General features: G+C 40.0%; 1 protein-coding gene across 10 annotated transcripts in view; it reads left to right on the forward strand.

The window, feature by feature from the left end:
• The window catches only part of MARK1 (microtubule affinity regulating kinase 1), a 145,419-nt gene extending 132,660 nt beyond the window's left edge, over positions 1-12,759 (forward strand). For 5 of the 10 annotated variants that reach the window (XM_082426504.1, XM_082426501.1, XM_082426502.1 and 2 more), the window contains 3 exons: positions 477-728; positions 6,738-6,782; positions 10,637-12,759. In XM_082426504.1, coding sequence (XP_082282630.1) covers positions 477-728; positions 6,738-6,782; positions 10,637-10,991 — 652 coding nt within the window. In that variant the 3' untranslated portion in view covers positions 10,992-12,759. The remainder of the gene's footprint in view (positions 1-476; positions 729-6,737; positions 6,783-10,636) is intronic. The other 5 variants (XM_082426497.1, XM_082426500.1, XM_082426496.1 and 2 more) reach the window with 3 other exon arrangements.
• The last annotated feature ends 529 nt before the right edge of the window (positions 12,760-13,288 follow it).

Genomic DNA, 13,288 nt, shown 5'->3' on the forward strand with positions numbered 1-13,288 from the left:
TTGATAGTTAGATTTGTTAATCACATTGGTGGTGTCCTGTAGCATTTGCTATCACTGAGGCCGAAATTATAAGTAGGAAATGAGCCTTCAATTCAAAGACTTTTTGATAAACAGTAAAATCTGTGTTCTACATTGCTGAATGGTTTAAGAGAATAGTTAAAAAAAAAAAAAATTGCATGCAGTGCCCCTTGTTTGGCATTCCTGATACCGAAGAGTGTTTATCTTTGTATCCCCGTTTCAGTAATTTCTTAATCGTTAGTAACTAAATTTTTATAAAAGGCATTTAGTTTGCATCTGAAATGTCATCCGTCTCCGGTGATAACAGTAATTACAGTCAACCCATGCATCACATCTGTAACGGGAAAGAATAGAATAGGGCCGAATAAAAGTGGCCATGGCAATTTTCTTCTGGTTTTTAGCATGAGTGAAACCTTTCTCTGTCATCATTCTGAGAGATACGTCTTAATGTGTCCCAGCAGTACGACCCAGCGGGTGCCTGCTGCTTCCCCATCTGCTCACAGTATCAGCACCACCACCCCTGACCGAACCCGCTTCCCCCGGGGCAGCTCCAGCCGCAGCACCTTCCATGGGGAGCAGCTCCGCGAGCGCCGCGGCGCTGCCTACAACGGGCCGCCCGCTTCCCCCTCGCATGAAACGGCATTTGCACACGCCAGGAGGGGCACGTCAACTGGTATAATAAGCAAAATAACGTCCAAATTCGTCCGCAGGTCAGTACCAACATCTTGTGGTGTTTTCTGTCCTCTAGGAATTAACAAAGAAGATTCGTTGTTTTCTTTAGTCTCTACAGTGATTTTCCAAAATGGTTTTATGACGTTTCATTAGACGTGCTCTTTTACAGAAGTTGGAAGAAAAAGATCAAGGAAGACATAAAGTCTGTTCCCTTAAGGAAAAGAAAGAAAAACAAAAGAACAAAATGAGAATTTAAGAATACTATAGAATAGAGCGGAAAGAGCAAAACTTGACATTGAAAATGTGTGTTCGAACAAAGAGTATCCCCTACTTAAAAACCTTGATTTAGAAAAAGGAATCAAATATGACTTTACCTTTATCCTTCAAATAGTATTTCTTAAGAATACTCTTCAATTGCTCACTAATAATATATATACATAATATATATATATATCATTTACCTTTTATTCTTCCTTATAAAAAGCTTACGTATTGGAATCACAGAGATTACTTATGTAATTTAACATCATAAAATCCTAACATCAGAACACAGTAGACACAAAATGAATGCAAGTGTAGTAACCTAATCCAGTAGAATAATGAAATTGTACCCTTTTCTGAAAATCAAGCATAAGTGGCAACACACATTGATTATACAAGTTGCTGAACACAGCTCAGGTTGACGTAAGTTTGGTGTGCTATCAGGTCCTACTAAAAGCCCATGAAAGTCCCGTATGTACCAAGCCCTGTGCCAGGTGCTGAGCAGGATTCAAAGACAAAGAGACAGCATCTGTGCCCGCAAGATTCGGACAGCCCCCGAAGGATCAGACTGGACACCACCAGCCACGATATGCAATGAACGTGAACAGGAAGGAAAGTGCAGGCAGGGCACTGTGTGGGTCCTGACTCGGGAGGGAAGCTCAGGCTCCATACCAGGCAGTTGTTTGCGGAAATAAGAAGTTATGGGTAAGAAAGTTTTATACTTGTGGAAAAAATAGTACTTCAGTACTTAATTTTCAATGTTTTTAGTGTTCCTAGGATTTCAGAGAGTGGGTGTGGAAAAGAGAAGCAGTGTCCTTAGCCTCTCACCTTTTCCGGGAGCTGTTCATAGACTCTGTTCATGGATCAGTTTGCCCAAGATCACACAGCTGAATTTATTACTTTAAATATACCCCCCATGCAACGTCGGTTTCTAACCGTATCAGTCTGAGATTTTGTACCGCTTGGGCAGTTACCATGACACATCGACAGAGAAAGACCTGAAAGCTCCCCCACAGAGTCAGCGTGGCAGTGGGACAGGAGTGCTGGCTGGCCGTCGGCAGGGTAGTAGTTAGGTTATCAGTAGTTGGAATTTGGCTGACAATTTAAATCCGTTTTTAAAACCCGGTACTTTCTCCTGGTTAAGCCACGATTAATTTTAAGGTGAAGAAAAACAGGTTTTGAGTTTAATGCTTGATTACTAACTGTACATTAAGCATTGTGCAAAATATTCCTCTTTGCAATAAAAATTTAGATTCTAGAGGGAATGTAGTAAGGAACACCAGACAAGAAGATTGCCATGTAGACATTCAACAAATGTGGAGACCTACTACGTGCCGGGCCCTCTACCGGCTGCTCTTGATACAGCCCCTCCATTCCTGCACGTCGCTGATGGTCTCACGACACTCCACAAAGGTGAAACCTTTTCCTTACTCGGCTTCCGCCCTCTCGGGCTCCCTATCCCTTTTCAGGCTCCTTTGCGGGTTCTTTCAGGTCTCTTTGCCCTTCCCCCTGACCTCTAAATGCCAGCCTACCCCAGGGCATGGTCTTTGGACACATTCTCTTCTCTGGTTATCCTCACTCTCTTGGTGATCTCATTCAGGCCCATAACATGAAACTCCATCCTGTGTTAACCATCCCAACTTAGATGCTTAGCCCAGGCCGCTCCTCTGAAGGACAGACTCCCGTATCCAGCACTCCACTCTGCCTCTCCACCTGGCTGTGTAATAGACTCGCAAACAGAACCTGTCCACAATTCAGCTCCCGCTTCTCCTCCTCACACTGTCCCCTCCCTCCCCCTTCATCATTTTAGGTAATGGCGACACCGTCCTTCTGGGTGCGCAGACCCTGAGCCTGGATTATCCTTCACTCCTCCTTTCTTCGTACCACACGTCAGTTCCACGAGTGGTTGTGTTGGCTCTGCCTTCACAGCAGTTCCAGGATTTAGCTGCTTCCAGCACTCCTTCCACTGCCTTCACAGTCTAAACCACTGTTGATCTTCCACCTCCTCGCAGGTCCCCTAGCTTCTGCCCTTGTCCTCCTGTTCTGTTCACAACAATGTAAGTCCTCGATTTAAAATCCTCAGCTTGCTTTTTATCTCGCTCAGAATACAGTTCAGAGCCTCCCAGTGGTCTCCATAGTCTGGCCACCCGTTCCTGCTCTGACATCATCTTCTCCCACTCTTTCCCTTGCTGGTTCCCCACCAGCCCCAGAGGGCATCTGTCTGTCCTTGGGCACACCAGGCACACTTGTTCAGGATTTCATACTCCGCTGATACCTGCGGGGCTGGCTTCTACACCTCCTTCAGGTCTTTGCGGGACTGTCACTTCCTCAGCGAGGCCTTCCTCAACCCCATGTTGAAAATCATCCCCTCTCCCTCCCAACACTCCCTTTTCCGGCTTTATTTTTCTCTATAGCACTTCATACGGCCTGAGGTAGTATGCTTGCCTTACGTAGTTGTTCATTGTCCATCCCTGGCGAGGAGATGTGCTCCGTGAGAACAGGGGTTTGCGGTTGGCTTGTTGGCTTGCTCTATTTTGTGCTGAATCTCCTGCTGATCTGGGTGCTGCCTCTGGCACGTACTCTGGCACTCGGTAAACATTCATCTAATGGGCGGACAAATAGTGTGGGAGACAGTTTAAAAAGTAAACAAATAAGCCTGTAATACATTCTGATAAGTGCTCTGAAGGGGGCAGGTCCTGAAAGAGAGAACAAGGCTGAGGGAATAGGAGTGTTCAGAGCCAGCCTGTGAGGGGAGCTAGCGTGGAAGTTTCTAAGGTTCCACCGTGCCCTTATTACACTTTGAACAGTGTCACCTAGTAGAGGGTTTTGGCGGGGGGCGGGGGGGGGGCGTGGTAGGGAAAGAAGGGAGGAAGGAGGTTGTTTGCCGTTCTTTGTCAGAAATCAGATAGGGTTTTTTAATGTCTTGATTTTTAACATATTTTAATTTATTCTGGATTTGGTGAGAGAAGAGAAAAAATGCTCAATTCTTCTCCGAGGCCACTTGTCACCCTGTGAACAGCTTTGGCTTTACAAGTATGTTTGCGTTCTCAGCAGTGCATAAGGGTAGCATTTTGTGGCTCAAGATGACGCCATCTAATACCCCCCTGACGACTTAACGCAGGAGGACAAGCAAGCATGGGTTTCCATCCCGGGGCTGAACCTGCTGAGCTCTTTAGCAGCTGGCAGACGGGACGGGCAGCTGATCTTTCTGCATTTGCGGCGTGTTGAGCTTTCGGGGGTTGGAGGCTTGGAGATAAGCTAGAGAACCTCTCAGTGCCGCCTTATTATTTATCATTCTCAACTCAACTGTCCTGTTATCGTCCTTCCCACTGGTCTCGTCTTCTTAATTCCATCCTGGGTTCAAGCCCGGCCTTTCTCTCTGTTCCCTTTGCCTTCCTCACTTCACTCTGCCTAAAGCCTGAAGAAATGGGGCCGCACGCTGTCGCCCCCGTGGGACCAGCACCGGCACCCGGGGTACTGGGGGGCAGGGCTGGCTCTGAGCACAATGTGGGGGCCAAGACGCTTCCAGACTCGGGGACCAGCTAAGTCCCCAACGTGCCCCTGAAGGCTTTAAAAGATGAAGAAAATAGGATTTTATAGGGAAAAAAAAGTAAAGGAATTTGGGTTATTAAGCTTTAAGAAAAGAAAGATAAAGAATAGTTCAGAGTTAATCGTTCATGTATTTGAAAACCATTATCACAAAGAAGAAACCAGCTAGTAGTTCGCCTTGGCCAGTAAGAAGCTGGACACCAGAATGGCCACATGAGAGAGTTGTTTTCTGGTTTTAAGAAAGAACTTTCTAATTAGGAAAGTGATTTACACTAGACTAATCTGTCAAGGGAGGATGTAGACGTACTATTTCCAAAGTCTTTTAAATAGCATTTAGAATGATCTGCTTTGGATCAGTGCTATATACCTACTGTACAAACAGGAGATTGGATCAAACCTTATGATTTTTTAACCATAGTTCTTACATAGGGAGTAACCTGATTCGTTGAACTGATTATATATAAGATATTTGGCTTTCCTTTAAGTTGTAGACATTGGAGAACCATGCTGCATTGCATATGCTGTTACAGCCAACGGCACGTTCTGTATCCCTAGATGCCTCCCACCACGGCTGCTTGGAGCTGACTTAACTGGACTATTTGAAACCATTGCCAAATAGCAGAAATTCTTCCAGTCAGTGTTCCTAGTGGCATCCAGGAAGGCAGGAACAGGGTATGGGAAACGATGTGACGAGTCAGTTGCTTTTTCCACAATTACAGCAAGGGAAGTAGGGTCTAAGGGGTGTTTCATTCCTGATGCTTACACTTGGGCAGCAGTCCGCTAGCAGTGATTCATAAGGCAAAGTATAAATAGGACAGAAAAGTCCAGTGAGACGTATGTCCCTTCCTGCTAAAGGAATTTTATCTTAGCAGCAGGAATCAACAGCATTATTATCTTTCTTGCCCAGCTGGTGGGCTGCCCTTCAGTATATATCAGTACATCTACATGTAACTCGAAATATACATTTCACTTTGAGCCTGCTCAAAAAATGTTTCATTTATTTCAGTGTGCTACAATAAAAATAGGTTTGTGTAGATGGCTTTGAACTTTTATTATACTTCCCAATGAAAATGCTAGTTATTAAAAATAGAAATTTAAGAAACCCCATTTGAATGTGAGAATACATCTTATTATCCTTTTTAATTCAGATAGGAAGATGGTTTTTACATAATATGTTTGTCAAGAAAGCCCTGTAGTTAAAGACCCTGAGAAGCATATAAGGCATTCATATTTTTAACCATGAGTTGAAGTTTTAGAGCTTATTGTACTGCTGGATTTTCTTAATTTGGGGAGTGAGGAAGGTGGCACTGATTTTATTCCTGTTGCATTTATTTTACGTAAATAATATAAATGTTTCTGGAATGGTTAAAACGTTAAGAAAATGTGGACTTAAGGGTTTAAGTTGGTGATTCTTCCAGCTATTTAATAGTATTTTGCTATCACCAGCCTTCTCTTAATATATTTAAACTGGTTTATAACTTGATACTCCTATGTTAGATACTTAATTACCTTTGAAAATGACAAATAGTTAAAATTTTGGCAGACTTAAAAAATACTGATTACATTCAACAAAAGAACAATTAGTGGAGTTTTCCTGGTTTTACTTCACAGGTGGATGTCCAGGTAAGATCAATGTTTCTGTTTAAGTTTGAATTCATGTCTTTAGACTCACCTGCTTGGATAGGCTGTTTGGTTTGCTGTAATATTTTATCATGTGCATGAATCATTAGCATAACTTCTGAAATAAGTTACTTGCATATTTAAAAACTAGTATTTATTTTTAGAAATACTTACGTGTTGAGCTTTATTTCTAACTACAAGATTAATTTATATTTTTCTAAATTGAGCGACTACTCAAATTATGTTTAATAACCATTATGAAGTTAAATCTTGCTGTCGATAATTATTAAATAGTTTTGACTTTAGATTGAACTAAGCTAAACCGAAAGGTAAATTATGACTTTAAAATCGTGGCTGGGAATTGGAAGACCATGTAAAAATCCTAAACCATCACCTAGCATCTCCTCTATGGCAATACCCAGTAGACGCTCAATAAATGGTAGTCAAGTGTGGTTATGATGAAAAACATAAGAAATGGTATTAGACTGACTAGTCATAGAAATCTGTCATGCTAGAAGTTTGCTCAACAAGTTTATTTTAAAATCATTTTAGATGTAGGTTTTCTTGGTATTTTTTTCACTTTTATCATTAAATCTCAACCTTCACTTTGTTTTGAGGGATCCAAGTGAAGGCGAAGCCAGTGGCAGAGCCGACACTTCAAGGTGAGGAGCCACTATTAATACTTCGCTGCTAGGTCCCTGTGTGTGAAGACGTACTTCTGAAATACTTACAGCACTTAATGAACATGAATAGAACTAATAACTAGATAGTATGTGTATTTAAAATTTTATATTGGTATGGGTTTTCCTAATGTTGCCTGGCATTTATTAAGTTTATTAACTTTAAGTTTGTGTTTTCTAAACATTATTTTGAACTGTATGCTTTATAGCCTTTCTGTCCTTTAAAAAACATGTCGTAGCAGAAGAATTAATCGATTAAAATGTACTGATCCTTTTCTCACTAAAATGACGTAAATAAAATCAGTCTTGGGACTTCCCTGGCAGTCCAGTGGTTAAGACTCTGCACTTCCACTGCAGGGGACACGGGTTCGATCCCTGGTCGGGGAGCTAAAACCCCGCACGCCTCGCGGCGCAGCAAAAAAAAAAAATTAGTCTCAGTCAAATAACGCAGAACATGGAGGTTACCAAATACATAGGAAGATGTGATATCCGTAATATATCTTAGGGGACTCTTCATTGGTGGACCACATTTCAAAACTCTCACCCTGCCGTACTTTATGGGTTACTTGACATTTAATACTGGCTGTGTATTCGTTCTGGCAGTGGGTCTCAAACTTGAGCACATTCAGAATCAGGCGGAGGGCTTGAGGAAGCAGGTGACTGAGCCCCAGCCCCAGGGTTTGTGATTGTCAGGGAGGGGCGCTGATGCCACTGGTCTGGGGACCACATTAGTGACATGTTAGTACTTGTGTTCATATTTATAAATGGGAAATTTAAGAAACGAAGGCATTCAATTATTTCGAGTGTACACCAGCATTAAGGGGTCCAGTATAAATCTCAGAACCTTAACAAGCAGTTCCTCAGTAGGACAGAGGCCCAGCTTCATTCAGGAATTATATTTGACCAGCTAAACACAAGCCTCAGTTTACTTTCTCCTTTTTAAAATTATGTGAAACATAAAACACAATGAGGTATGGAAAGACTTTAACGAGCATTCCTATGTAGTCTTTTTATTTTACAAACTGTGCTGTATATATGTTTAGTCATAGTAGTTGAAATATTTCTTTTTTGAGTTAGGTACCTGAATCACCATAGCAGGGAGCCAAAGAGAGGCAGGACAGATAATATTAATTTCCTTCTGCCTGTTGAATAAACATGCAGGACTCTTGTTTTCGGCTCCTCCCTCACTTAGTCACTTAGTCTTGAGCCCCCTTCTTGCATCTCATCCTGTCTTTCCACTCGATTTTCCTCTGAGACATTTAATCGTGTGTAGGGTCACAAGTCGCTGCTGATGTTGCAGTTAATCTGCATGCATTTATCTTTTTAATGTGACTACATGTCTCTTTTGTTTGGTCATTGTTGAATTTTGCTCTTTGGTTTTTTGTCTGTTCGTCTGTTTTGCTTTTGAGCGAACTTATTTAATACCTACTATCTATAAGGTACTGGCTGGTCATTTAATCCTCATAACAACCAAGTGAAAAGTATCCATTTTACAGAGGAAGAAGCAGGAAGGAGCATCGGTGGGACCAAACCAGTTACAGTGAGGTTCTGTGCTTTCAGAGGGATGGTTGGGCACGATGGTGAATAGCAGACGGCGTGGGCGTTGGCTGTGTTGAACCACTTACCTTGCTGTATACCTTCAAGAAAGTTGCTTTAACTCTTTGTGCCCATGCATCCTCATTCTGACTGCCTCCTAGGGTTGTTGTGAGGGGTCAATGGGTAAATAATACATGTTAGGCACTTAGAACAGTTCCTGGTACCTAGTAAAGTACTCAGTGAATGTTAGTTGTTACTATTGGTGTCAGTATTTCCAGGCACTTTCTACAGTTAACATTACCAGTGGCGATGCCTTTGAGATACAGGTAGAAAAATATCTTGTATGTGCCTGTTGTCTTAAGGTCACTAGGTTTCCTTGATGGAATGGAAGGAAAACTATACTTGGAATAAAACATCTGATTTCTAGTCTTCGCTTTCCAACTCATTAGCTCTATGACCTCAGGAAAGTAATTTACATTTCCTAGCCATCAGTTCTGTTTTTAAGATGAGTGTTCAATCAAGTGATGTCATGGGTGCCTCCCCACCCTAGCAGGCTGATGCCATGGCCTGCATTGTACATGTGGTCCCAGTGAATGATACTGGTCGGATCTGCACACCCAGAGGCCTGTGATGCCATGGCTTAGATTCAGTGAGCAAAAAAGAGAATGATAGAGAAGCCACTGAGATAAATACTCTCCATACTTTGGAAATTTATCTTCTGTACTTACTCCTTTCCTGCTTTTCTCAAGCTTGCATAGTTGGCAGAGCTTTGTCAGCCCAGATATCTAGGAATGAGAAGGAAAGCATACGTAAATGTATACATATAAATTGATACATATAAATGTATACGTGAATATACTTTATATGATAATAGTGATATAAAATCTATAAACAGATACAAAATATTTATATAGTAGAATATAAACTTTCAAAGTACATCATTTTTTTCTTTAAATCACATGTAAGTGAGATAGATTAACAAGTTAAAATTGTAACATCTGTGCTTGGATAATTGCTCCACAAATTTAATTACAGCATCTTCTGAATCAGAAGTAATCTATGAATTTTACCTTTCTTTGATTATTTGAAGTAGGTTTTCTGTTACTATATTATTTATGGGAGACCTACAATAAGGAAAATCTAACAAGGTTCATTCATTTAACAAATATGTGTTAATCATCTACTGTTTGCCTAGCACAGTTCTAAATGTCTGAGATGTATCAGCGAACAAAACAGACAAAACTCCTTACCCTCCTGGCCTTTGCAATCTAGCGGTGGAGACAGACAATAAATAATAAACATAATAAATCAATGAATTAAATACTATGTAAGAATATGATAAGTACTACAGAGGGAAAAATAGAGCAGGGTGAGGAGGTTGGCCATGCCAGTGTAGGAGCTGGGGGTGCAATAGGGTAGTTAGGGTAGACCGCATGGAGAAAGTGAGCAGAAACTTGAAAGAAGTAAGGGAGTTAGTCATGCAGCTATGTGAGGGAAAAGCATTCGTGGCAGAGGGAACAGCCTGTGTTAGAGCCATAAGGCAAGAGCATACCCCATATGTTCGGAGAATAGTATGGAGGCCAGTGGGTCTTGATGGGCATGAGCAAGGAGGAAAATGATAGATGAAGGGTTGGGGTTGGGAGTTGGAGTATAGGTCATGTGGAGCCTTGTAGACTATTTTAAGGATATCTTTAGCAAAACGTTGAAATCATTAGAACTGATGTCTACACTCCTGCGTGTGGTATGGCCTGACGTCTTTACCCCATTGCAGTACCACGTTCTTTCTCAACATCATCAGGTACAAGTAATCCCTCTGTAGCCATTACTGCTCTCCTTGTCCCCAGTCCTTCTCCTACCCAAAAAAGGTAAAAAAGAAAGGAAATTTTTCATTGTATTTCAAAAATGTGTATTTATAAGCAGCATGCTAGTGGTATCCATTCTGTATAAATGTACAGAAAATGGAGGGTCTGCATTTTCCAACTTAAACAGAGAAATGTGGAGGAAAAGTACTAAATTTTTTTACTTTTGGATGCAAACTTATTTCCCACAAACAAATATATTTAAGAAAATGTGCTATTTTAAATGGAAGATATTAATAAAAGTCAAAAGAGATGGCGTCCTGGAGTCTGGGTTTTGTAACAGCAAGATGATACTTGTATCTGCTTGAAGGTAGTCTGCAAACTGGGTAGTTTTATTAAGCACTGGATTATCTAAGCACTTAGATTTTATGTGTGTTTTGATTTCTTTGCTGAATGGAATTTTTGTTTTCATTTTTTTTCCTCTCTGTCCTCTTATTCCAGAAGTACAACAGGGGAACCAAAAGAAAGAGACAAGGAGGAGGGTAAAGATTCCAAGCCACGTTCTTTGCGGTTCACGTGGAGTATGAAGACCACTAGTTCAATGGACCCCAGTGACATGATGAGAGAAATCCGGAAAGTGTTAGATGCAAATAACTGTGATTATGAACAAAAAGAGAGGTTTTTGCTTTTCTGTGTCCATGGAGATGCCAGGCAGGATAGCCTCGTGCAGTGGGAGATGGAGGTCTGCAAGTTGCCACGGCTGTCCCTCAATGGGGTCCGCTTCAAGCGAATATCCGGGACTTCTATTGCCTTTAAGAACATTGCATCTAAAATAGCAAATGAGCTTAAGCTGTAAAGAAACTCAAATTTACAGGATCAGGGAAGATACATCCGTATATGAGGTACAGTTTTTGAATGTACTGGCAATGCTTAATGTGATTGGCCTGTGAATCTCCCCATGTAGATTTTGCCCTTACTGCAATAAGGTTATACATAGTTATGAACTGTAAAATTAAAGTCAGTATGAACTATAATAAATATCTGTAGCTAAAAAAGTAGGTTCACATGTACAGGTAAGTATATTGTGTATTTCTGTTCATTTTCTGTTTATAGAGTTGTATAATAAAACAGATGATTGCTTAAAAACCTGTATAGTTGTCTAGATTTCTGCACGTAAATGTACGTTTGATGCTTTGAGTTGAAAGTGTTCTTTCTGTTATTTACATTCTGGTGGGTTTTTTAAATTCTTACCTCCATCATGCAATTTTGAAAATTGAGAATTGTGTCCAGAATTAAAAGTGCACAGAAGTAGTCTTTACAATTGCAGCATGGACTTTTAAAAATTATTTTTAAATCATATTTAAATTTAAACCAGAAGCTGATAAATAGGTCAGCTTTATTATACACAGAATTACTCCTGCTTATCTTTGCTCTTATCCTTGTTATCAGACAAGGTTTAGTTGAGAAGATACAAAATGTTTACAGTGTTGGCACTTAGCGTTTTTAAAATAAAGTACGTGAAAATAATAATAGCTTTGCCTTGAGCTAACTAAGAAGTACTGGGGAAGAAGTTAAACCTACATCAAATTTTCTTTTGAACTTTAAAGTATTTTCTGCCCCACTGCTAATTGTAGCAGCAAAATTAGAAAGAATCAATACTTCATCTGGCTATTATAATGTAAAATGTCACTGAGGTTTGCTGCCTTCCAAATCCCACAACATTAATTGCGGAAGTACAATAATATTGGGACTGTTTCATAGCACAAACTCATCTTTACAGTGTTGATCAATGCATCAGTTAAGAAATAATGCCACCTCAGGAATTAACTGGCATTGGGAACTTTTGCCTCGTGCTCCTGCCAGCCTCTTCACCCACCCCCGACACAGTAGTATCTGTCATCACTTAAGAGACTTCCGAGCAAAACATGCTATTTATAACAGTATATTATTGATTTACGCTTATGTGGTTGTTCAGTTGGTTCCCATGTGACCTGTTTGTTTTTAATATTTTGCCAGATTTCTTGTATTTATTCCACATCATTGTGCCTATAATGTGCAGCTTTGTAATTGGCATTTGCCTACTTTTCTTTCACAATTAGTGATATATGCGATGTAAAACCACTAGTAAAGGTACATTTTAATACTTGTTATTTTCTACTGAATTAGCCTTGGAGGTTGACTGTGCAATGTTACTTAATGTTGTAATTACTGTAATATCAGCATATGGGCCCCATCTGCACACTCCTGAGAAATAGAAAGTGTATTCCAATTTTATCAGTTTAAAGGAAAATAAAGCTGTGATTAAATACTGTAATTCTAGCCTACATTAGAAAGCTCTAAGCGTAGGTGATGTGCCATTCCATGATGGCTTCCAGACTAGGGTGATCTGTACTGTACTGTGATGTAGCTTTCTTCTGTAAAGTTCTGTTCTAAAATGAAGTGTATTTTTGCCTTAGCAAAGGATGGTGTTTGGAAAAAACAACAACAACAACAACTGTGTAGCCCCTTTTTAACCTAGTGTTCATTCAAAACACTTGACGCAAATCTTTATTCACCTTCACTGGTGCACACTGAAATTTTACTTGAACAGTTCTCAAAATAAAGCACTTGTCTTTTGCTCTTTATCAGAATGTGAATTACCTGTTTTCTAGGGCAAAAGTATTCTGTATGGGGAGTTTATTTTGTGTGTGCTAAATTTAGTTGATGGGGGAAAGCTGTGTAGGTTTCCAAGATGTCATTATGACAAGAAAAATTTAATCTTTTTTATTGCAGTTCCTATCAATTAAAACACTTTTTAAAAAATAGACATGCCTTTTCCAAGGTAAAAAACTGATGTTCTTTCGCATTTTCTCACTCTGGTTAACTCTTCTGTGTCTGTGGCAAGGAATTTTACTTCAATATTTTTTATGAACTAAAAATGAAATCTTAATATTCACTTTAGATTTTCCCATTTTATATGGCAACATAACTTTTTTTTTGAAGATTTAGAGGAATTTTATAGTATGTTTGCATAAATAAATACCAGTTTATGTTCACTGGCTATGTGATATCAGGATTTCCTTCATTTCTGTTTAAGTATGATTTGCTATAACATCCCTAATATTAAATTATTTTGTAGAGACTTGGGCACAGTATTTAATTTGGTAAATAATA

The sequence above is a fragment of the Balaenoptera physalus genome (assembly GCF_965194825.1).
Source record: "Balaenoptera physalus genome assembly, chromosome: 1".
NCBI lineage: Eukaryota > Metazoa > Chordata > Mammalia > Artiodactyla > Balaenopteridae > Balaenoptera > Balaenoptera physalus.